This window comes from Phasianus colchicus, chromosome 1, assembly GCF_987193195.1.
Source record: "Phasianus colchicus chromosome 1, bPhaCol1.hap1.1, whole genome shotgun sequence".
NCBI classification, from domain to species: domain Eukaryota; kingdom Metazoa; phylum Chordata; class Aves; order Galliformes; family Phasianidae; genus Phasianus; species Phasianus colchicus.
In genome coordinates this window covers 63201981-63225149 of record NC_143436.1, presented here as the reverse complement: position 1 = coordinate 63225149, position 23169 = coordinate 63201981, and the positions used below count along the sequence as shown (strand labels likewise).

The following is a 23169-nucleotide window of genomic DNA, read 5'->3' as shown; positions in this document are numbered from 1 at the left end:
AAAGTGAATGGGATGAGGTTCAACAAGGCCAAGTGCCAGGTCCTGCATTTTAGCCACAACAACCCCATGCAGTGCTATAGGCTTGGGGATGAGTGGCTGGATGACTGTGAAGAGGAAAGGGACCTGGGGGTGTTGGTTGATGCTCGGCTGAACATGAGCTGAGAGTGTGCCCAGGTGGCCAAGAGGGCCAGCACCATCGTGGCCTGCATTAGAAATAGTGTGGCCAGCAGGAGCAGGGAGGTGATCATCCCCCTGTACTCAGCACTGGTGAGGCCGCACCTCGAATATTGTGTTCAGTTTTGGGCCCCTCACTACAAAAAAGACATTGAGGCCCTGTAGCATGTCCAGAGAAGGGCAACGAAACTGGTGAGGGGTCTGGAGCACAAGTCCTTTGAGGAGCAGCTGAGGGAGCTGGGATTGTTTAGTTTGGAGAGGAGGAGGCTCAGGGGAGACCTCGTTGCACTCTGCGGCTTCCTGAGGAGAGGTTGTGGTGAAGAGGGGTTTGGCCTCTTCTCCCAGGCAACGAACAGGACCCGGGGAAATGGCTGCAAGTTGTACCAGAAGAAGTTTAGGTTAGACTTAAGGAAGAACTTCTCTCAGAGAGTGGTCAGGCACTGGAATGGCCTGCCAAGGGAGGTGGTGGAGTCGCCATCTGTGGCAGTGTTTAAGAGGCGTCTGGATGAGGAGCTGCAAGATATGGGTTAGTAGCTTGTGGTAGCAGTGGCAGTGTGAAGACAGTTGGACTAGATGATCTTATAGGTTGTTTCCAGCCTTGTGATTCTATGATTCTATGATTCTATGATGTAGGAGATGTATCCCCAAACAATTACACAGTCTTGATCTTACCTGTTCCACGTATTTCACCACTTACACTAGGGTCAGCAAGATACAGCTCCTGTTGTTGACTATTGCCTGGAGTCTTCTGACTGCCTTTTGATCCATCTCCATAGAGTTGGTGTAAGAGGCTGTTTTCTCCAGAGGCAACAAAGTGTTAGCAATCCCAAAATGTGTTGATATCAACAGCCCTACACGGGTGAGTCCATAGTCTATGTTCCATCACTGATAACCCACACAGTGTATCACAGAGGGTATGCTGATTTCTGAACATATCAGATGAGATATCATTGCTAACCAGATGACACCAAGTGTCATTGACTGAGGTGGTAAGTAGGCAGGGGTCAGTAACAAGCAAGGAGTCTGTAGCAAGATAAGCAAAGGCACAAGATGCCTAAGGTAAGGCACTGACATGATATCATGTTCATAGTGCTTTCCATAGATATCCATGTTTTTTTTGTAGGAATCACCAATAAAACATTACCAAAGGTAAATATACAGGTAAAGGTAAAGGGCAGTAAGATCAGTGTTCTGAACTAAAAAGGTGGGTTAATTTGCCCAAATGTAAGGAGAGAGGCTGTAGCCTAGACTAGAGTAGAATGGGGTTGTGGTGAGGAAGGGAAGTTATTGCCCAGTTATCCAGTTCTCTACAGCAGCTTCTTGTACTGCTGTCCAGAGAAAGAACGCCACTCACACCTGCCTGGGGTGACAGAGCAAGGAAGGGGTCAGGCAAATAGATGCTGCCTTTTTAATTGCCCCAGGAGATGATTCCTTTTTCAACTAAAATGTGTGTCTGGTGTCTGAATTTATGTCTGTTTTTATTCTTGCCTGAATGCAGAGTATTTAGAAAAAGTTGAAAGAACTTATGTTGAGAAGTAGTTGGACTCTGTGATTGTGCCAACACATGTAGAATAGGAACATGTGGGAAAGTGAAAGGAACATGGGGGAAAGAATTCAATCCATAATACAGAATTATGGTGGGAAGCATTTAAAAAACACAGCAAAAAGACATGCGATTTTATAGGTGATTAGAAAATTGGTTCTGAGAAATGAGATAATGTTATGGTTCAATTAGGTGCCGAAAGCCTCTAGAGTACAAGAGGCAGGGGCCTCCTGTTTGCCTAGGGAGATAAAACCCACTGCAAACTTGGAGCCATGCTTTGATGCTTAACATGAAGTCTCTGAACCCATATAAATAAATGACATCACTCTTGGAAGTGGTCAGCATACATAGCAGCTGTTGAAATGCATTCAGATACCATAGTGACAAGCACAGTCCAGGAAACAAAACTAACTGGAGCCATAAAAACGAGGACCAAGGTGAACCCTTGCTATTTCTCCTTTGGCAACCCTCCCTTTGAATTTTATGAGTTTCACCTCAGCCCCTTATGTAAAGTAGCCCTTTGCTGGATCTGTCTGACAGCTGTGTAGCCTGCCCCTCGTACTGAGGTAGAGTGGCTGTATGAGGCTCCCTGCAGACTTCACACATCAGAACTCCAAGTGTGTACTGACCCCTCATCAGGTGAGTTGATCAGACTGAAGCACTCCTGCAGGCAAGCTGTGATTACAGCCCCATTTTTGCAGCCCCTGGCATCCTGCTGATGCTAGCCAACAGTTCAGCTGAGCGCAGAGAACCAACGGCCTTGAACACCTCCAGTGATCCCACAGGGAGTGATTCAGGAACAAATACTTCTGCAAAGACAGGGGATGCATAAATTAGGTAAAGAGAGGCTCTTGCTCCCTTTTAATGAATTCTTCTGAGCGGTGGTGAATCTGATTTTTTCTAGGAATAAAAGATGGAAGTTTTAGACCTTTTGTCTCTGCTTGTAACTGAGGATATCTGCACAGGACACCTCCTGCAGCAGTTCTCCCACTATTCTAAAGCTTCACAGCACTTCAGGAGAAGGCACGCGAAGCACTGACTTCACCACTGAATAAGGCATTTCCACTTCAACAAAAAAATAAATGAATAGAAAAATCCTTGGCAGCCAACCAAAACCTCAAAATCATGGGCCCCACGCCTTACGAAATCCTGGAGGAGGCGGAGAGAAGGGTGGAGGCTGGCTGGGCCAGGCTTTTTTAAGTGCCTGGGGGTGGCAATGGGCATGCAGAACCAGGAGGTGGCCAAGGGAGACAAGTGGGGACAGGATGGCAGTGCCTTGCATGGAGCTGAGCAACAAGATGAAGATGCCCATCCTGGGGCTGGGCACCTGGCAGGTAGTGGTGCTGTGATTCTTGCGGGTGCTGCAGGGGTTAAAAGGAGAAGGTGGGGGGATGAGGGGGTGCAGAGCAGGGTTGAAGTGACAAAATATTAAAAAAACAGGTTCTGGAGGGCTGCCTCACTGGCGTAACTGGGCAGATGGACTGTCAGACAGTAGGCATGGGGCAAGAGGGGGGAAAGTGAAAAAAGGTGGCAAAAAAGTAAAACGAGAGTAGGAGGAGAAAGTCCAAATAAAAGGGAGGAGCTGGGAGGGGGAAAAAAATGTGGATTGCAAAAGGCTTCCTGTCCCGGTGCTCAGAACTGTGTGATGGGGCTGCAAGTGACAAAATTCCTTGAGTCACACTGGGGGGAAATGATACTGTGTTAGCCTACTAGAAAGGGCAGGGTCAAAATTGTAGAACCAGAGACTCATAGGGGCTGGAAGAGACCTCTGCAGATCATCAGGTTCAATCCATCTGCTAATGTCTGGCAGAAATTAACTTCTTTCTGTTCCACTCCCAGTGCTGCAGTCCTTTCCCTACAAAAAAGGGGAAGTTAAAATTCAGTTTAAATGCTGGTGATGGGGAGCAGCAGCTGTACAGGGAGACTTCAGGGAGCTGTCACAGTGGGTGCTGGCCAGTGGCAAAGGGAAGGTTCATGGTATGATTGTGCTTGTTTTCAGGCTCCTCCGGGGAAGGTGGAAGAAGTGGTGAAACACGCTATCGATGCTGGCTACCGCCACATCGACTGTGCCTATTTCTACCAGAATGAGCATGAAATAGGGAATGCAATCAAGCAGAAGATCAAGGAAGGGGCTGTGAAGCGGGAAGACCTCTTCATTGTCACTAAGGTACAAGGATGCAGGAATGTTGGTGCATTTAAGTTTTCTCGCAGATAAACCTTTCTTTCATCTATAAAGTAATCTAAGGGCTTGTTCCCTTCTCCAGTGTTTATTTCATGACTATGGGCTATGAATTCAATTCTTTATTTCAATTTTGACTGAAGTTTATTAGGAATTAGTGAAAACTTTGGAAAAATAGGATGGTTGTTGCCATCATCAAAACAATTTTATTGCATCTCATGAGGGTTCACGTGTATGCCCTCTAGAAAGATCAGGAAAACAAGACAAATCAGGTGTTTGAATTCACAGACATTGTACTACTTATTGGTGTGCAAGATCATGCAGAAAATGTAGGCCTGAAAGTGAACAGAAGTTACAGTATGGAACTTAAATCTGAAGCAGTTTGTGTTTATGCTCTCATTCTTCATCTCATTCACTTGTTTCAGCAATGTTGACTACCACAAAATGAGAACACATCAACTAAAAAACTTGTGACTTCTGGGTTTTCTAGCACAAAGCCGTAAAACACTGAGCATAGATAAGCTGTTCCACATACTCTTCATTTTTGTTAAAGAATAATTTTTAATTTGAATAATACTTGTAAGTTCTACTTAAACAACTTGAATTTTCATTTCAAAAGTAATTAAGGAAAATTCAAAGCAGTCCTCACTGTGGTCAGATCAAAGGAACAGAAAGAGGATAGCTATATGATGCTCATGAAATTGCTCTGTAATAAAATAAGTGTATATAAATAATCTGTAGCAGTAGAAATTTTGCTGTGTCAAATACACTTTTTCATTTGGTTCTGAGAATCTCTTGATTATCCATCTGATTGTCCATCTTCACTACTAACTTTTTTACTTGTGTTATATTTGTCGTATCCTACCGTTAAAATATTAGCATCCTTGTCTTCAGTGAGCACTCAGTGGATGGGAAGGCAGTTGTCTTTCCTGACCAGCAAGGGAGAGTTTCTTGTCCTCTGATCTGGATGGTGAAAGTTGTAGAGTCACAGTTGAGCTTGGTTTCTCCCCACAGTTGTGGAACACATTTCACGAGAAGTCCTTGGTAAAGGAAGGGTGCAAAAGGAGCCTCACTGCACTGCAATTGGACTACATTGACCTCTACCTAATGCACTACCCTATGGGATTCAAGGTAGTCTTGCTCTACATTCCTCTTTTCTCCTTACCTGGGTGGAAATAGTTCATTCTCTCTATTATGCTGTGGCTTACTTCGTTACACAGTTAGGATGTGCTACAGTTCATTTTTCTCCTCTTTAAATCTGACAGAAGCAAGCATTCAGTTAGTAACTAAGCAGTGATATGTTTGAAAGCGTGGGTCTGGCTGTCCATTTTTGTTAGAGTGAGATAGCTGTGGTTAGAAGCCCTGCTAATGACCTCTTTAGGTCTTCAGAGAAATTGTAACGAGTGCATGAGGGTGCAGTTCGGGATCATGACCTTCTACTGGGCCAGATCTGTGTTTAATCTCAGCTAGAGGTGTTGGCTTGAATTGGAGTAATCAACCGTGAAAAAACACACATAACACAGAAAGAACGTGTTTCTTTTTCACCCAGCCTGCATCAGTGTAAAATAAATAGAAACTCTAGAATAAAGGTAGAGGTGGGTCTGTTCCCTTCACAACAGACCTACTTAAACCATTAAGATGTTTACTGCTAATCCCTGTCTCTTTGTAATTATGAATCTGTAGAAGAATGGCTCTCATCCAAGAGAATACTGATGATTATGAATCATTTTTAGTTATGTGATATGTTTAAAGAAACTGCTAAGTTTTGATCTGTAATTCCAGTCACAAATCTAGCATATGGTTGAAAATTCAACTCAAGTGTCTGTGACTTCTGCCTTGAAATTACAGGCTGGTGAAGAACTGTTGCCTGCAGATGACAAGGGTATGATTATTCCCAGTGATACAGATTTTCTGGACACATGGGAGGTAAGTTAATATTTGGTCTTCTGTGTGGGTGTCTAAACTAAATACATCAGAGATGTGCATGCATAATGAAAGTAAGGAATAGGTTTGGGCACAGAGGATAGTCACACAGCATTATATTTTATAACCACAACAGCTACTTCCTCTTCTTGTTTTGAGTAACTAGAAGGGTATGTCTTTACTACAAATAAAGAGGAGAAACCTATCAGCACTCTGGATGCTATCACTAAAATAATATTTAAATATGCACAACGGTAGATCTGAGGTATAGATTAATACACGTGTGGCTGTTAATTTACTGTGAGTTTCATACAGATAAGAATTCTTGCACTTTTCAGCAAAGGGCATCAGCATCCTTCAATTCTACTTTCCTTGTGGACTGAGAGGATTCAGAATCTGCTCCTGCTACCTGTAACACAGTGATGCTGTGGCTCTGGGAACTCAGTTTTTCTCTGCAACATTAGAGTACAAGTTCAAGAAAGTATGTTGCAATCAGCTTATGGCTAACATCCTCCCTGTCATGTCCTGCCACTGCAGAGGTAGCATGGTGGCTCAGGATGAGGTGGAAGCATTTCCTTTCCTTTTTCAGCTCTAGCTGGAAAAGATTCTCAGACTAGACTCTCAAACTAGACTTTCAGAGGAGCCTAAGCAAAATATTTGTACCCTGTTAAAAGGTTGGCCAACTCATTCTTATGCTACTTTCCCATCTGCAGTATGATATAAAGTACTCAGATAATACAAGATACAAAGATTTTCCATTTTTAAATTGAATGTACCATTGTTAAATCTATTGTGAGTTGCTTGCTGGTTTCTCAATAACTTTAGTGAAATAAAATATCATGGCTGACAGTTAATACCACCTCATAAGTAAACATTTGTTGTCCTCCTCTTTAGGCCATGGAAGAGCTGGTGGACTGTGGCATGGTAAAAGCCATTGGAATCTCAAACTTTAACCATGAGCAGATTGAGAGAATCTTAAACAAGCCAGGATTGAAATACAAGCCTGTAGTTAACCAGGTAAGACTTTGATTTTTATTCCTAAATATGTTCAAGCTATATTTCAGCTCTTAAAGCTGTTTTCTGCCATGACTTTTTAATAGTTTGGTGCCATGAAAAGATCTCACAAAGCAGTAAGGTACCTTTCATTGTCTAAAAGATCCTCCAGGTCAGTGCTGCCTGAAATATGCAGGGCTTCACTACAAGTGAATTTCACACCATTGCTAATGGTTTTTACCTGACAGAGGTCTTGAAAGAAAGGTTGTTTTTTTTTTTTTGTACACTTGCATGTGTGTAATGCTGTGGACATTTGAGAATAATACCATGTAAAACATGAACAGTTGGGCTTATTCATACCACAGTAATAGGAAACAGATGAGAATATTTCATTCTTAAACATCAAAAAACAGTGAAAATATCTGTGGCCTTGTGTAAGTCCTTGCAATTTTCTGCTGTATGTCCCCTTTCACACTCCCAAGTACTGCTCACATCACAGCGCAAGTTGTCACAGGCCCAATTCTGCCAGCTCAGGGATAACCAGCCAAATCTTCAGTGCAAGCTACTGCACAAGTGTGGCAATGTACAGGAATGCCTTAGCACATTCACTGGATTTATTTATTTTTCAACATAAAAGAAAACACTTCACGAAAATTAATTATAAAAAGCAGGCTTGAAGCAAACATTTATATCATGTTCACGGATTCAACAAACTCAAAAGTCCTTTTTTATGTGGAAAAATATTCAAGCAGCACTGTGGAAATACATTGTTTTTAAAGCACTGGCTTCACACTGAAGAAAATAGGAAAGCTTATGCACCTGTAAAATATTATTAAACTTTATATAATGCTTCTGTAAGGAGGGATAAGCAAGAACATCCTGACTTTGTTTTGAGTAGGATTTTCAGAAGCCAAGGAACATATTGCAGCAACATTCTGAAGGTCAGAGAGCGCACAGCAAAGCAGCAACAAGGATGTGTGCTTGTTTGTGTGTTCTGCACATCATCTAGAAAATATCCAGAAAGGCTAAGCTAGGGAAGCTCATGCCCCCGGGCTTCTCTGGGAATCAGGCAGACTCCCTGAGGAGAGAGAGGATGGCTCAGAGCAGAAACTTCAGGTGTTCTGAGCTGCCCCTCTGGAGATGCAGTACTGTTCTCCCGATTAGTTCAGGAAGACTGATTTGCCAAATTTTTGTTACACATTGCTGTGATGTGAATGACTTTCAAAGATCTATTTTAATAATAAACCTGGGAATCTTTTCACATTATCTGTGACTCAAGAGGAGGTAAAATGTTATGCTCTGGAGGCCAGTGCAGACTGCCTCCATGCCAACCACCATGTTGCTGTGCTTGCAGATCGAGTGCCATCCATACCTGACCCAGGAGAAGCTGATCAAGTACTGTCACTCTAAAGGAATCGCCATGACTGCATACAGCCCCCTGGGCTCTCCTAATCGGCCATGGTGAGAAAGCATGGCACCCTCTCCACACAAAAGACTGCCACTTGCAACTAGAATCTTCGCAGCAAAATATCTAAATGATGCAGCTACAATGAGAAAACTGCTGTTGCTTTGTTGCAAATCCTTTCTTCCTGCAGAGACACTAATACATCTCCATCTTCAATATCCTGTCTTGTGTTTTCAATAGGGCCAAGCCAGGGGAACCTATGCTGCTGGAGGATCCTAAGATTAAAGAGATTGCAGCAAGACATCATAAAACCCCTGCCCAGGTAAGAGGTGTTGACAGAGCAAACTGCTCATCTTCACAAAGAATCGTTGAAACTTGCTCATTTATGCAAGGTGATTTTTTTTCTTCTTTGCTAGTCCCTCTAAAGAGATCTTGCCAATGGTGGACAGGAACTGTGCTTCAAACAAATCCATTATGTTTACAGGCAATCAACCATAGTCATATTTTAACAAAGGCAGAGCAGGAAAAAAATGTATCCAATAGTCTATCAATGAGAGGGGAAAGTTTTAAATATATATATATATATATATATATGTATATATGTATATATATATGTGTGTATATAATTTAAAGACTTGAAAAAGCTTTGTGTAGATGAGGTACTTACTTGTGAGGCAAAATAATCTGCAGTATTGTGCTTATCTGGCCTGAGCACCCATGTAACACAAGCCAGAAACAACATTGTTTTTTCTCCCCTCCACAACCCAAAAAGAAAGAAAAATTCTTGAGAAGCAAAGATGTAGAAACAGCATAAACCAGAAACAACTGATAATTTTCTCATTAGACCATAAATAAATGCTGGATCATCATAACTGGCCTGTGCAGACTTGCAGTATTCCAAAAAGTGAATATGGTGTAGAAAGAAGAATCTGTTTGTGAATAAAGGGGGGAAAGAAGCAGGGAGGAGAGGAAAAAAATACACAAAATGCATTAGAATAGCTTCATTGGCAACTCTGTCCTTGTAATCCTTGTTCTTTTCTAGGTTCTGATCCGATTCATTATCCAAAGGAACTTGGCTGTCATTCCCAAGTCTGACAAACAGCAGCGCATTAAGGAGAACATGCAGGTGAGGCATCCATTGGGACTACTACAACCATAGCTGTAGCTCCTGTGTGTTTCCAACAATTGGTGGGAGAGGCATTGGAAGGGGAGCGCAAAAATGTAGAGATCAGGGCCTAGCACTACCTACCCAGGCAGAATTGTTTTTTTGGGGAAAAAAGCATCTTGTTCCTGTCAAAAGAGAAATGGGTTACAACAGGAAGGTTGGAGATCTAGAGTGCTGGAAGTGGAATCCCAGTTTGGGTCTTACTCTCAGAGATCCTTATTAAGCCCATTTTTCTGGGGCAAAAAGGAAGGAACTGTAAACATCAGACCCAGTAATCATTTGTCTCATTTTGAGGCTGCGGTTCCTCTTGGTGGTGAGAGTCAGCTGGATGCTTGCTCTGAAGACCTGCCATCTTAAATTGTATCTCTGTTACTTTCAGTTCATGCTGCAAAATTTGGACTCATTTCTCCTGTTAACCATCAGCAAAAATCCTTAGATGACATTTACTGTGAGATAATGATCTGCAGTTGGTACCCAGGAGTCCTCTGTCATAGCAGAAATATTTACTGACAGCTCCAGTATTTGTGACGCATGGAGTAATCTGCACTTAGCACCTAAATTCTCTGTTGATGCATTACAATGCAAATGGAAGTGGTGTTTGCATTCAATCACCTAGAACTATGAGACGTTGCTATGAACAGCACTTCAGAGAAAAGGACTAATTAGTAAACTGTTGTTCGGCTGTGAAATGAGGATTTTCCAACTACCCCTAGTGTGCATGCAGTATATTCCCAACTGAGGTTGTAACAAATGAAGGAAGCACACAGTATCCAACTACTTATGAACCTAAATAAAAAGAGCATTTTCTTGTTTATTTTTTTTTCCACTAGGTGTTTGACTTCGAGCTGTCTAAAAAGGAGATGGATGTCATCCTCAACTTTAACAGGAACTGGAGAGCAATTCCAGTGCCACAGTATGTTCCTTATTATCTTTATTATCCATCAGGCCTGTCAGTCTCTGTGTTTTCATACCCTGCATCTTGAAAGCATGCATGACCAAACTGAGAGGGCTCTCATGTAAAACTCTAAAGGTCAGGTAATACGACATTTCCTGGAATGGACACCAGGAGGAAGAGTCATTCAGGGCCTTCCATTCAGTATCTTGTTGCATATGCTTGTTCTCAAGCCTGTATTACTACTAATGACAGCTACCAGCTGCAAGTCTTGCGTACGTTGGCAGTGAAGAATGGAGACTACAGTAGGGAAATGCAGCTGAAGACACCTGATCCAACACTTACTTAAATAACCAAGTTCTTTCTCTTCTTAGGTCTGCGAATCACAAGGACTACCCATTCAATGCAGAGTATTAACACCTGCAGTTTCAGCAGCACCTCCGTGTACCTCCCTCCGGATTAGATGTCTTCTATAGCTGAGTCCTGATTTCTTCTTTTGTACTCAACAGCCATTGGGAGTGGTCACTTGTCCTCCTTTTTCAGGAGGACACCAGTAGCTGGTGAAAGAATGCATCAATGGGAATGGGTCTTTTGTTGAGAGGGTTAGCAGAAATCTGGTTTTACTTCTTTTTTTTTTTTTAACTCAACATTCAACTCAACTTTTTTTCTGTTTTTCCTTCTCTTGCTTAACTGAAAACATGTTTAGCAAATGAAAAAAACCCTTGTAAGTAACCAGATTTTTTATGTTGTTTTCAGTGCGGTAAGTCTTACTGGCTCATGAGTGGCTGTTGAGGAATGCGGTGCTTATTTACTTTGCTTTTTATGTAGTTGTGATTTTTACAGTATGAATAATTAATGCTTTAAAGTTTTATATGAATAAAGATTGAATAAAAGCAAACAAAAAAAGAAGTCTGAATAACCGACCACAAAACTTCATCAGTCTGACACTTAGATTTTTCTCATGTAGTCAATTATAAAAACACGCCTGAAGTCTGGTTTTCAAATTTTAATACAGGAAGGAAAGGCTCCTATGGTTCCTGTCCCAGGAACTAATTTGGGACTTAGGTATCAAACAGGCTGAGCTGTACCTGAAATGGACCTTCCTCTGAACAACCAGAAATCAACTTTTCGTACAATTAAAGGAGGAAAAAGGGAAGACAGAAACATAGGCAGTGATAACTCACAAGAAAATACACCCAGCAGAACACAGATTCTGAAAATCTCAAACAAAATTAGATTTTTGCAGTTCTGCTGGTAGCATTCAGCAAGCAATATATCCAAACAGGATCTTGGTTTATCTAAGATAAATATAAAAATATATATATTTTATTTAAAAACACCAATGCAAGTACTGAAGTAGACTCAAAACTGCTTTAAATGTTTTCAGATAGATGATACTAGACAAAGGAAAGGCTGAATTTAAAAGTCTGTTCTGTGGCATTCAGCACACTGACAACAGGAAGTCTGACTGGGATGCCAGGTGAACCACAGTAAGGCATGAGTTAAGGTGCCAATTGGGTAGTGTCTCAAAAATCATCTCCTCACCATAGCATCAAAATACCAACAAAACATGCAATGCCACTGACCCATCACAGGGATTTCTTTGCAGCAGATGCCATGGGGGGATGGTACCCGTTCAGGGGACAAGCCAGGAACCACTTGTATGACAATGTGTTCCTAAAAGCAGAACTGATTGTGGCCAGCACACTTCCATGATCTCGGGAAAAAAAATAATAAATAAAAAAAAATGAAAATAATTTTAAAAAGACACATTAAATGGGAGCAAATTTCCCAGCAACAAGGAAAAGCATTACTCCAGCCCAAGTTTGGAAGCACATCCCCCTTGAGCTGCCTCACGCAGGGAAGCAGGGGAAACACTGCAAACGCTACAGCTCACACAGAGAACATTTCATGACGCACATGCCATGCCATGAGGTCAAGTACCTGCTTTTCTGGATGTTGTCTCGCACTGGCAAATGTGATAATTAGGATTTTTCTTTTTCTCCCTTTAAGAATACATACAGTAAAGCTGCTGATTTCGGGACATAGCTGTCTGGTGAAGATGTGTACTAGGTGTACCAGAAAATGCATCCCTCAAGCTTCATGGCAATGACACCTTGTTTCACACGGCCTTAGAGGGGATTCCTATCTCAGTCACAACAACGGTTGCAATTCCTACTCATTAAGAAACAGGGGGCTGCTGATGGAAATATTCCATTTATTGTGAATGCGGTTTCAGAATACATTGTTTGAACAAATCATTTTTATTGCAGCTATCAAATGTATTTGAAAGACTCAGAAGAGTGTTTACAAAACCCCCAAACAAAAAACATGACAACTCATAGACAATGTCAGGCATAGTTTCACCCCCTACAGATAACTAAACGCATCTCTATGTAAACAAGATGTTTCAGCCAAGCAGGGAAGCTCATCTTTGGGTTCTTCTCTGTTAGGAAGAAGTCAGATGCTGTAAGAGATGGAAGTGGTGAAAGGGAGATCCCGCTAGTTTCGATGCACAACAAAGCTGTTAACAACACACTCGGGGGCTACTTCAGCTGCTCAGTTTATGCCATCCATACACTGTAGGATGTCGATGCTAAACTGTATGGCATGTACATTCAAACCAAGCTGACATCTTATAGCCACGTGTTTACTATATACAAATCAAAACATCTGTTAAGAAGATATTTGGGAGAGAGAGTTAAAAAGAAGCACTACAAAGATAGAGGTTTACTTCATTTAGGTGGACCTGGTGTACGGCACTGATGAATGGCAAGATCTAGTGTACAGTCATTTGAAACAAGCTCCAACTGTGCTTTGTTTTACTTTTTAATTATGGTAGTTATATATAAATTAAACTACAATGTTTTATACAAGTGACCTATTTTTGACCCTCTATACCCTTACCTTTTCCTCTTTTAAAAACTATAACTTTCTTTTTAATTACCCATTCCTGGGCAATTGACATTTAAATTTTTTAAAACTTATCTTGCCATACTTCTAATGGCAATTATGAAATCTTACTATAGGAAAGTGTGTGATTTTGTCGTTATCTTTTTAAAGCTGTGATATTGGCTAATTATGTATGTTTATTACTAAATATAATACTCTAGCATGTATTAAAGCATTCTACTGTTAGTAGTGCCTTTAGGCTAAACTTTGTGAAGCTATGTGTGTATATATTCTAAGTTGCAATCAATTACTAGTCACTAACAACAAAAAGAAATATCAGTACCGCTGTCAGCTAACATAATCATCCAAATTTATGCATTAACTTAAACTAGAATGGAAAAAATGATACTTTAAAAAAAAAAAAGTATAAAACAAAAAATTAAACAAGTTATTGATGCAGTATTTCTCATGACATGGGCAACTTACAGAAAACATTACATTGTCAACTAGAGATACTTCTTCCATGCCTCAGTCTAAAGTGCAGAAGGAAAGACTTCTGTATTCCAAAAGTAACCATTGTTTTCATAGGTTTACTGCACACCTTTCTTGAGCAACTTCACTTTAAATGCATTTTGGGTTGACCTCTTACGCCAGCTGAAATCACTGTTCCGGTCCATAGTTAGTTACAACTGTCAGTAGGAGAGTCTGTATATTTCACAGCATGGGTTTCTTTAGGAATAAAGGTTCTTGTGCAAAGGCAGTACTATTATGATGAATGTCTAGATTGACTATTAAATATAGTGCTAATATACATGGTTTTAAATGGGATAATGCAAAAAGACATTTTTATGCAAATAAACATAAATATAAAAAGAACAATTTAGCACTTTTTCTTTCTTTTTTTTTCCCCCAACTGATTGGTCCAGCGTCTTTAGTAGCCTTCTACGGTTCTTTCTCAAACTGTCTCAAACCTGCTGAGAGAAAGAAAGATTAAAGATGGCCTGAAATAACCCGAATGTATCTCTGAAGTAGAGAGGGCATGTCTAGATTTACATGCAGCATAGCATGGCAGAAGGCAGGACATGACTGGGATGTTGCTGTGCTCGAGTATTGGGCTCTGCTAGAGATGATCTTCAAGAAGGCAAGCAGGTTTTCACTGGGATGCCTCCCTCATCTCCAGCAGCCCTGGGAAGCAGCCCAGGAGCTTCCCACCACAAAGGTAGTGCATGCTGCACCCAGCACATTACCTCTCCCAAGCCATGAGTGGGTGGCTACCATAAAAAGCTACAGTGCTGGGCACACACACTCTGAGTCCACAGTTAAACAGAAATCCAACTGTTGAAAGTCTTCTGCTGCTATTCTTCTGCTGAAGCCCTCATCTCAGCCTTAGAGAAGGGCTCAGCATTGCTGCTTCTCTCAGCTGGGTTGCTCCTGCAGGGCTTCAGTGGCACAGTCATAGGAACAGAGCTGCACTAACACTGAGCAAGCCTGAATAAAACCCTCTGAACACTACAATTTGAAAAAGAAGGGAAGATGGAAGTCAATTCTATTTCTGGGCAGCTCCAGGCTGACAAAAATCATCCACAAGCACAGCACAGCTCTTGCTTCACAAATGAAGGTGAAGAAGAATGTGTAAAAAAGAAACATAGCAAAGGTTTTCTACATTTGATCATTTCATTCCTAATGAAAAAAACAAACAAACAAACAAAAAAAAAAACAAGGGATATTGCAAGGTATCTTAATGCTATTAAACTGATCAGTAAATCTCCATTCTTCCCAAGAGGTCCTTAGGACATATATTTCCTCTCATTGGATTTCTTTGGAGTGTCTTAGATTAAAATAAAAAATTAAAAGAGCACATACAAGCTAGGAGGAGAATTTCACTGACTTCTTGACCTACAGCTAAGTTGTTTCCTAGACTAGTAATTTCAACATGACAGTAGTAAGACTCTTTTTGTCTTGCAAAGACCAATGCACAGCTCCAGCAAAAGCAGTGACACTGCTGAGTGCATCTGAGCTTCATTCCCATCTGGATGTGCCTTGATGGGCAGATGGGACTTGTGACCAGCAAGGTGAATTTTCAAACACTAACACTGCAGAGTTTTCAACAAGCTTCAGTACTGCCCAGTGTCAGTACATAAAATCAGATGCAGGGCTGGTTCTCAGCAGTGCTGAGATCTTCCATTTTTGCTCAAATGATGCGGCCACAATAACTTTGCTTTTTGGGTTCTCCCTTTCCACTTATGAAAAGCATATCCATTCTCTCTGCAGCCTTTAAAAGAGCCTTTCCCAGATGCCCGGTATTTGCTGCAATTAGTTAAATGACCATTCCCTTCATCAGACCTCTCAGTTTAATGATGCTCTGCAGCTTTAGCAAACTTGATGTGATGTCACTCGCACAATACTTGCAAACATGGCTGAAGAACTTCTTGTCCTCAGCTCTCCCAGATGTTTCAGGCTTATTTCTCAAAATAGTAGCCATATTTTGATGATACTGCAATGGAGTTTGTTTCCCCTTTTTTGGCAAAGGAAAAAAAAGGTGTTTTTTTTCATCAACGTTAACAGTTGTAGTGTTTTAAAAACCCGGAACTGTAGTGTCTGTACAAAAATGTGCCAACATTTTTTTTTTTCTTTTAATAAGCGGGTGAATTATTAGAATTACTTACCATTAGTCTCTGATTTTTTCCCCGTAGCTGTTACCTGTTCGAAAAAATAATAACCCCTTATTAAAGTTGAATGTGGGAAAATGTAGTTATATAAGGGGGAAAAAATCATCCCAATGCTAAGGGCATAGTTCCAAGCACAACTCAGTTCTTCCAAATCGAAATATAAAAGTTGCGTGCTACCTACAGCTCATGGTGCCTCACTGAACTGCATACACTTTTATAGATAAGAAGGTACATCAATAACACAAGACATGTAGAGGTCTAATTCTAACTGACTGATGGTATGGCTAACAGTGCCTCCCCCACCCCACAAAAAGCCTCATGTAGAGATATCAATGTTTTAACCATGTGCAAATGTGTTACCTTTGAAGAAGAAGCAGCTGGCTTTTCAACTGACTGCTTCTCCCAGAGATTACGTTTGCCGGATACATCTCCTGGTCTTAAATCCTGTATTTTTAAATTAATGTCAGAGAACAACAACAAAAAATCTTTAGTTCAGGTTTATCTTAATTTGATAAAGGAAAGGTTAGAATGTGACTTCTTCACAAGAAGAGTAGAGAACCATCTACAAATGGTAAATATTGTATTGTTTATCAAGTATAAATCTCTCCTCATGTATACATGCTTAAACACCAAGTCCAATCTTGCTGCATCTATTTGTTTTTTCACAGACAGGCTGTCATGTATTACTTTCATCCTGGGCAGTACAATGAAAAGTTATTTTTTTAAGGAAAATTTATTCCTTGAAATAATATTTCAGTTAAGGAGGAATTCTAAGGAAGTTTCTCTCAGGTATGTTATATCAGAATCAAAATATTTCATTAAAATAATAATTTAAAAATAGAGTTAGATTTTCATACAGCAGATCTTTCTCTGCATTCTTAAATAAATATTTCAAGATTTAATACAGTAGTCATTCATGTCCGTTTGAATTTCCATTGTACCATGTCCATTGAGTTTTTTGCACACGAGGATTTCTAACTTAGCATAGAAAAATGCTTAGTGATGTACAAACTCTAAAAGAGGTGTTTGAGCCCAGCAGTGAAGTCGCAGATTAACCAGATATGGTTAAGACCTGAAGCCTATTCTGTACCCCAGAAAGTGAGTTCTGCAGTAACAGAGGGAGAACGAGATAGCAAAACTGCAGTGGACTGTTTGCATGTCTGCTCTCAAATACTTCAAAATATTTATTTATTGTGAGGCAATGTGGCAGGGAGTTATTTAGTAACTATGGAATTGTAGGTTTCCCTTTGATTTAGCCTTATAAAAAATAAAAATCACACAGATATACATGATTCTTCAAGGTCAACTACAGACAGATTTACCTGACCAACTTAGAAAAGAGACCCACAGAGAAGAGGAGGAGGACTGCAGGTTTCTTCAAGCAGAGATATTGAAAGAAGAAAGAACAATCTATTGAGAAAGAGGGAAATGAAGACATGGATAGAAACAGTTGTATGAGGAGAAAACTAGAGGTTAATTTTATGTTATCTAGAAGATGAAAATCTGGAGACAGATTCTGTACTGGTTTTCAGCGCTTTCAATTAAATAGAGCCACCATGATGACTTCTTTTCTTTTTTATTACTTTCCACGAGGACACAATCTCTAAGCAGCAATCAGTAAATACAAACTTTAGGGGCAACACCACAAATTGCAAGTTCTTCTTTGATACAAATAAGCACATGAATGAAGAAAGTGTATGTCAAGCTGCATCTTTTATAAGGGGCAAGTGAACTAGCAGAAACAAACTACACAAAGATATGGGAAGAAACCACTTATTTAATAAAAGACCAAAGCTGAATCATTAACACAATGAATGATGTCTTTCCATTCCCCTTGGGGAATTGTACACCCAGTGCCTCAGTTCCTCATCTGCCCTTACCTACCCAACAATTACCTGTTTCTGCTCCTTTCCTTATCTACACTGCTGATTCTCATTTTCTTACTTTACTAATTTGTTCACATTTTCTGCTCTGATTCTTGCTGACGAAATAGGCAGGCTAAAGAGCCTTCATTAGGAATGACATTTATGCCCTAAAAGAATTACAGTATTTCAACTACGTCTACAAAATTCTCAGAAGATTTTTATGGGGCAAAGGCCAAAGCACAAGTGTTTCATTCAAAGTCTATGTCTGGTAATTTCTGAATTAACAAGGCCTTCACAGACAGAAATGACCTTCTCTGCTAGGGGAACACTGTGTCTCTAAAGCACCCCTCAGTTTTAAGATCAGAATCACCCCATTCCCTATCCTCTTTTCTGACTGTGCAAGAATTAACAGTGAGAGGGCCACTGTGAGCTTCTAAGCAAGGATGGACAGCAATGTTCCTCTGAAGACCATTAGTCAATTAAGGAAGCACTGTCACCACCTCTGTCCCAGGAGAGAACCCACCTACTGAAGAGACTGTTGCAGGTTAACTTACAGAAGGTTTTGGAGCAGGTGATTTATTACCCTCTGGGGTCTTGGTTAGCCATTCGTTGATACGACTGGAGACACCAACTTTCAGTCCAGCAGTTTCCTACAAAACAGTAAAATCTTATCAGAAGACTTTCAGAATAGCTTTTGATATATTTTGAATGGTTTGGATTTAAAAGCAAAGCCAAACCCCCTTAATATAGAAATCTTCACTGAGGTTATGGCTGAGAGTCATCCTGTCTACTCTGAAGATACTGCCGCTATGAACTACACAGTACTGCTTCCCTCTAGTTTTCATTAAAGATAAATGAGGTCTGACAGAATCATTTTCATTTTAGCACTAACTAAAATAAACCCAAAAATAAACCTCAGACACAAACATTCTATTTCTGCTGTAACTTCAATCCCTAAGGAGAAAAAAAAATAGCCTAAGGAAGAAGGGACATGAACAAGTTATTTTGTCTAGATTTTTGGTTTGTTAATTTTTTTTTTTTTCAAAAAACATATAACAGAGGAGTTAACTGGCCTAAAATTTCTATTATTTAAAGAAATCTTAAAAGATTAGAACAAATTACCAAAATTTCTTAGCTATTTGTGAGTATCCTCCTTTAGTCTATGGCTTGGCTTTTCAGCTGAGATGAATGCTCATCAGCTCACATAAATTTATAGAAAGGAAATCTGGCTTTAAAAATTTATGTAGAGTAGATAAATGTCTCACAAATGCTTCTATCCATGATCTATAAAACATCAGTAGTTTGTCTGTTTAATCCTACTCTGCCCCTAAAAAGAATCTTTCCCAACACAAAGAATTTCTTTGTACCCAGCTTGAACTACCCCGATAAATTTGTCTAAGATATCTGATGTGACTCTGGAATGTCTCATAACTTAGCACAGTGTGTCACTAAATTCTTCCATTACATTCAATATTGCAGCAACATCATTCTGTGGACTTCTGAGGATTTCAAGATCCTCTGTGATATTCTTCACTAGTGATACCAAGAGGAGCAGACAGGCCTACTCAACATGAACTGCAAGATAAGGCCCATGATATAATTCTGTATAATCACCACGTGAAATTAAATACATACCTTATTTGGTGTTCCTGTTCCCCCAGGTGATGAAAAAACATTCCCTTTCTCCCACATGCTCTTGATATTACGGACACCCTCAGCTGGAACAGGAAGGTCAGAGGCTGCTGGTTTGGCTGGTTTTGCAGCCTTGTTGCCCTGCAAAAGAATTGAGGCAGTTGGCATTAAGAGCCAAATTTGCAGTAAGTGCTGTGGAATGCAGTAGCTGTAAGTTCTAGAAATGACCACGCAAAGATGGAGAGAGGAGATCCTGCTGAAAGATGCCATTGAGACTCTTTCTAATTTGCCATTGGTCAGGCCCCCTTGACACAAGAGGCTATGAAAACTACAATCATGCAGACTTGTGCATTTCTTACACTTCTAAAGGTCACAGAAAAGCACTTAACTGAATGTAATTGCTCCAAGGCTTTCATCTGTCTTCTTTTCAGTCATATCACTCAAATATCACAGAATCACAGAAAGGCCAGGGTTGGAAGGGACCTCAAGGATCATGAATCTCCAAACCCCCTGCCACAGGCAGAGCCATCAACTTCCACATTTAATACTAGACCAGGCTGCCCAGGGCCCCATCCAACCTGGCCCCAAACTTTTCCAGGGACGGGGCATCCACAACCTCTCTGGGCAGCCTGTTCCAGCACCTCACCACTCTCTGTAAAGAACTTCCTCCTGATATCCAACCTAAATCTTCTCTCTCTCAACTTAAAACCATTTCCCTTTGTCCTGCTGTTATCTACCCTTACCAGTACCCACACCAGTATGTCATAATTGACATACTGTCAGTATGTCTCTTTCACTGACATCAGTAGGGAAATCATTATGCAGAGGAGACTTCATCATCCATCATTAGATTCACTTTACCTGCCCCAAACAAGTTAACCTCACAGCTTGCGATTGTAGAGGCAAATTTAAGTCATTACACTGTATTTGGAATTATGTCAGCTTTTCATGAGTGGGATGGGGTGGGTGTTGATTTAGGGTTTTTTTTGGCAGTTTGTCTTTTGCATGGTTACCAAAAGAAGTAGGTCAAACGTAGCCTGTTCCTTCTCTTCAAAATTCTTGAACATTTTTTATAACACAGTCTTGATAAGAGGAGAAAGCTATATGAGCTATCAGCATAATATCCCTTTTAATAATCTTTTTATTCCCATTATGCTTATCACCTCAGATCTGCTGCATTAACCAGTGTACTCACTGTACTTAGTGACTTACAAAAGTAGTTCATAAACAAGCAAATAAAACACTACTTTTTCTTGAACTATGAAAATATATATATATATATATGTTCTGGTTTAAAAGAACATTAGTAGCTGTTCTTTGTCAAAAAAAACCTGGGGTTGAATTCTACTTCATTATTATTAACCTGTTTCTTCTTTGTCACTTCATATCTTCCTAATTCACTGAAGTGTCTCTCGCTGCCCTAGATTTTCACTCTGAAGTGGCAGTAAGCAAAACAGGCCCAGTTCCTTGCTCCCTTAAATAAGCTGCTAAGTGATCCCAAGCAAATTAGCTCAGGATGACTATCCTCTCTCTGCTGAGAGACTGGATACAGATATCACTCAAGAGATGCTGACTGAATCTTTCAAGAGCTTCTCCAAGCTTACAAAGCAGACAGTATATTTTGTAGCCTGAAAGGGAAGACACGAATCAAAGATTATGTTTAATTGTGTATATATAGGTTAGGTATTGGCATGACCCTAGCATTTTGCTTTTGGAGTCTCTTTGAAAAGAGCTTCTGGGAAAAAAAAAAAACAAAAAACAAAAAACAAACAACAAAAAAAAACCACCTGATATTTTAAACAGTAAAATATAGGGTGATTATTGATTCTCAAAAGCCATTCGTAAATAAAGTCATTGACTGTGACCTGGAATTAACTTACCACAACTGCACTAGTGTATTGCTCAAGTCTACTGTCAATCTTTGAGACAACTGCTGCCGTGTGGGCAGGTTTCATACCACTGTAGGGAGCAGAAAAGAGAAAGAAATTATTATTCACTCTGATTAAACATTTTGACCGAATCTACAATGTTAGATTTTTTTTTACCTCTTCTGAGCAGATTTGTTCAAAAATTCTGCTCGTTCTTCTATCTAGAAGAGAAAGAAACAAGAGTTACACATTTAAAGGTAATACACAGGCAACTTGTACAAGGCCAGCATAAGACACCATCTTAAATGACAAAAGATCGATCTGAAAGAGATGAGTTTCAACAGAGATCACCACAGACACACACAGAAGTTTGCAGTTGGGAGCCTCAACGGATGCATTAAGAATGGATATAATTTTCCGCATTAATGTGTTTATATTATGTGTATTCTGCAGTGTTTCATTTGTAACAAGAGTTTAAATTCAGCAATGCAGAAAGGAAAGAAGTTTATATAATCATAGAATTGTTTGAGTTGGAAGGGACCCTTAGAGGCCATCTGGTCCAACTCTCCTGCAGTGAACAGGGACACCCACAGGTAGATCAGGTTGCTCAGAGCCCCGTCCAGCCTGACCTTGAGTATCTCAAGGGATGGGGCATCCACCACCTCTCTGGACAACCTGCTCCAGTGCTTCAGTATCCTTAGAGTAAAAAACTTCTTCCTTAAATCTCTTCATTTCAGTGGCCCTTTTCTGGTCATGTTCCAATAGGTCCACATCTCTCCTGTACTCGACATGACTGACTCCACATCTGGATGCAGTACTCCAGGTGAGGTCTCACTGCTTCAGAATAGAGGGGCAGGATCACCTCCCTCACCCCGCTGGCCACACTTCTTTTGATGCAGCCCAGGATATGGTTGGCTGTGAAGGCACACTGCTGGCGCATATCCAGCATCCCATCTCTCAGGACCCCAAGTCCTTTTCTGCAGGGCTGTGCTCTGTCCTTATGAAAGGGGTTGATATTCACAAAATCTGCTAAATTTCCACTTATCTCCTCCTCAAGGGCAAGAATATGCCTCTTGAGGGAGACAGCAAATTTATTAAAGTTTGTCTGAGAGATATCAGACTTGTCCAGTTTTGGAGCTCAGCCATGTACTCTTTCTCATGTATGTTTTTTCAAGCCATCAACAATCTGAGCTCAAAAAAAAAAGCCATCAGACTGCTCATGTTCAGCAGCGTCACTGTGTAGTTGATATCTACCAGCTACTACTATACAAACTGGTATCTTACATTTCATCATTTTCTATTCCACATATAGGAAAATATCGTAGCATTTCCAGGGGAAAAGAATCATAAAGGTATCATAAGACTAATGTCAAAACTCTTGAAAATTTGAAAACATGAAGACTACCTCCCTAAATGAAGTTTTAAAACATTTCATGATAGAGAAATATATTTGCATTCTAGGTCAGAAGTACTTTAAACAGTCAACTTCCTCAAGTCTCTTCCACATCATGTTGTTCTATTTCTTGTCTCAGGCTCTATACTTTCACGGAAGAGTACAAAAACATGTCCCTCCAGGGGATAGAAATTACTGTTAATCAGCCCGATCATACTCCTAAGGATTCCCTGTTCTCAGTATCTGTTGGCCATTCTCAAATCACTTTAACGGTGACAATGAGAGCCCTTCCTTTACAAGGTTCTCCTTGGTGCCCTTTAGCATTAAAGCTGTATGAGACTCGTCCATCATACACCAATCCCATCAAAGGGCATGCACGTTTTCCTTCTTTAGATCATAGGACCAAAAACTCGGGTGTTTCACAGCAGTGTAGAATTTGCCCAATAAGACAACTGGAAAAACTCTCCAGATAGTGTCACATCCATCTCGAAAGCACCTCTAAAGTTTTAACAAATACATACAATTTACAGAGTAATTTATAGAGTTTTAGTTACCAATAAAAGATCTCAATGCAGT

The 23169-nt window shown here is 40.3% G+C and overlaps 2 protein-coding genes across 7 annotated transcripts in view; one reads left to right on the top strand and one right to left on the bottom strand.

Annotated features, from left to right (window-relative positions):
• Positions 1–509: 509 nt before the first annotated feature.
• LOC116226886 (aldo-keto reductase family 1 member B10-like) lies at positions 510–11194 on the top strand. The gene is made up of 11 exons (XM_090145687.1): positions 510–1033; positions 2622–3051; positions 3717–3884; positions 4911–5027; positions 5745–5822; positions 6714–6836; positions 8167–8273; positions 8458–8539; positions 9260–9343; positions 10213–10295; positions 10649–11194. Exons 2-11 carry the CDS (start codon positions 2800–2802, stop codon positions 10689–10691), a joined length of 1137 nt encoding a protein of 378 aa, XP_090001813.1. The 5' UTR covers positions 510–1033; positions 2622–2799; the 3' UTR covers positions 10692–11194.
• Positions 11195–12472: 1278 nt separating this feature from the next.
• CALD1 (caldesmon 1) overlaps positions 12473–23169 on the bottom strand; it is a 185767-nt gene continuing 175070 nt past the window's right edge. For 4 of the 6 annotated variants that reach the window (XM_031589915.2, XM_031589918.2, XM_090145651.1 and 1 more), the window contains 7 exons: positions 21378–21421; positions 21213–21291; positions 19336–19473; positions 18255–18350; positions 16196–16279; positions 15833–15866; positions 12473–14140 (listed from right to left, as the gene is read on the bottom strand). In XM_031589915.2, the coding sequence (XP_031445775.1) occupies positions 14109–14140; positions 15833–15866; positions 16196–16279; positions 18255–18350; positions 19336–19473; positions 21213–21291; positions 21378–21421 (507 nt within the window). In that variant the 3' untranslated portion in view covers positions 12473–14108. The remainder of the gene's footprint in view (positions 14141–15832; positions 15867–16195; positions 16280–18254; positions 18351–19335; positions 19474–21212; positions 21292–21377; positions 21422–23169) is intronic. The other 2 variants (XM_031589916.2, XM_031589919.2) reach the window with 1 other exon arrangement.

Coding starts and splice junctions, on each gene's coding strand:
- LOC116226886 (XM_090145687.1), top strand. CDS start 2,800: ATGAATAGAAAAATCCTTGGCAGCCAACCAAAACCTCAAAATCATGGG. Junction 3,885..4,910: donor ACCTCTTCATTGTCACTAAG/GTACAAGGATGC, acceptor TTCTCCCCACAG/TTGTGGAACACATTTCACGA. Junction 8,540..9,259: donor ATCATAAAACCCCTGCCCAG/GTAAGAGGTGTT, acceptor GTTCTTTTCTAG/GTTCTGATCCGATTCATTAT.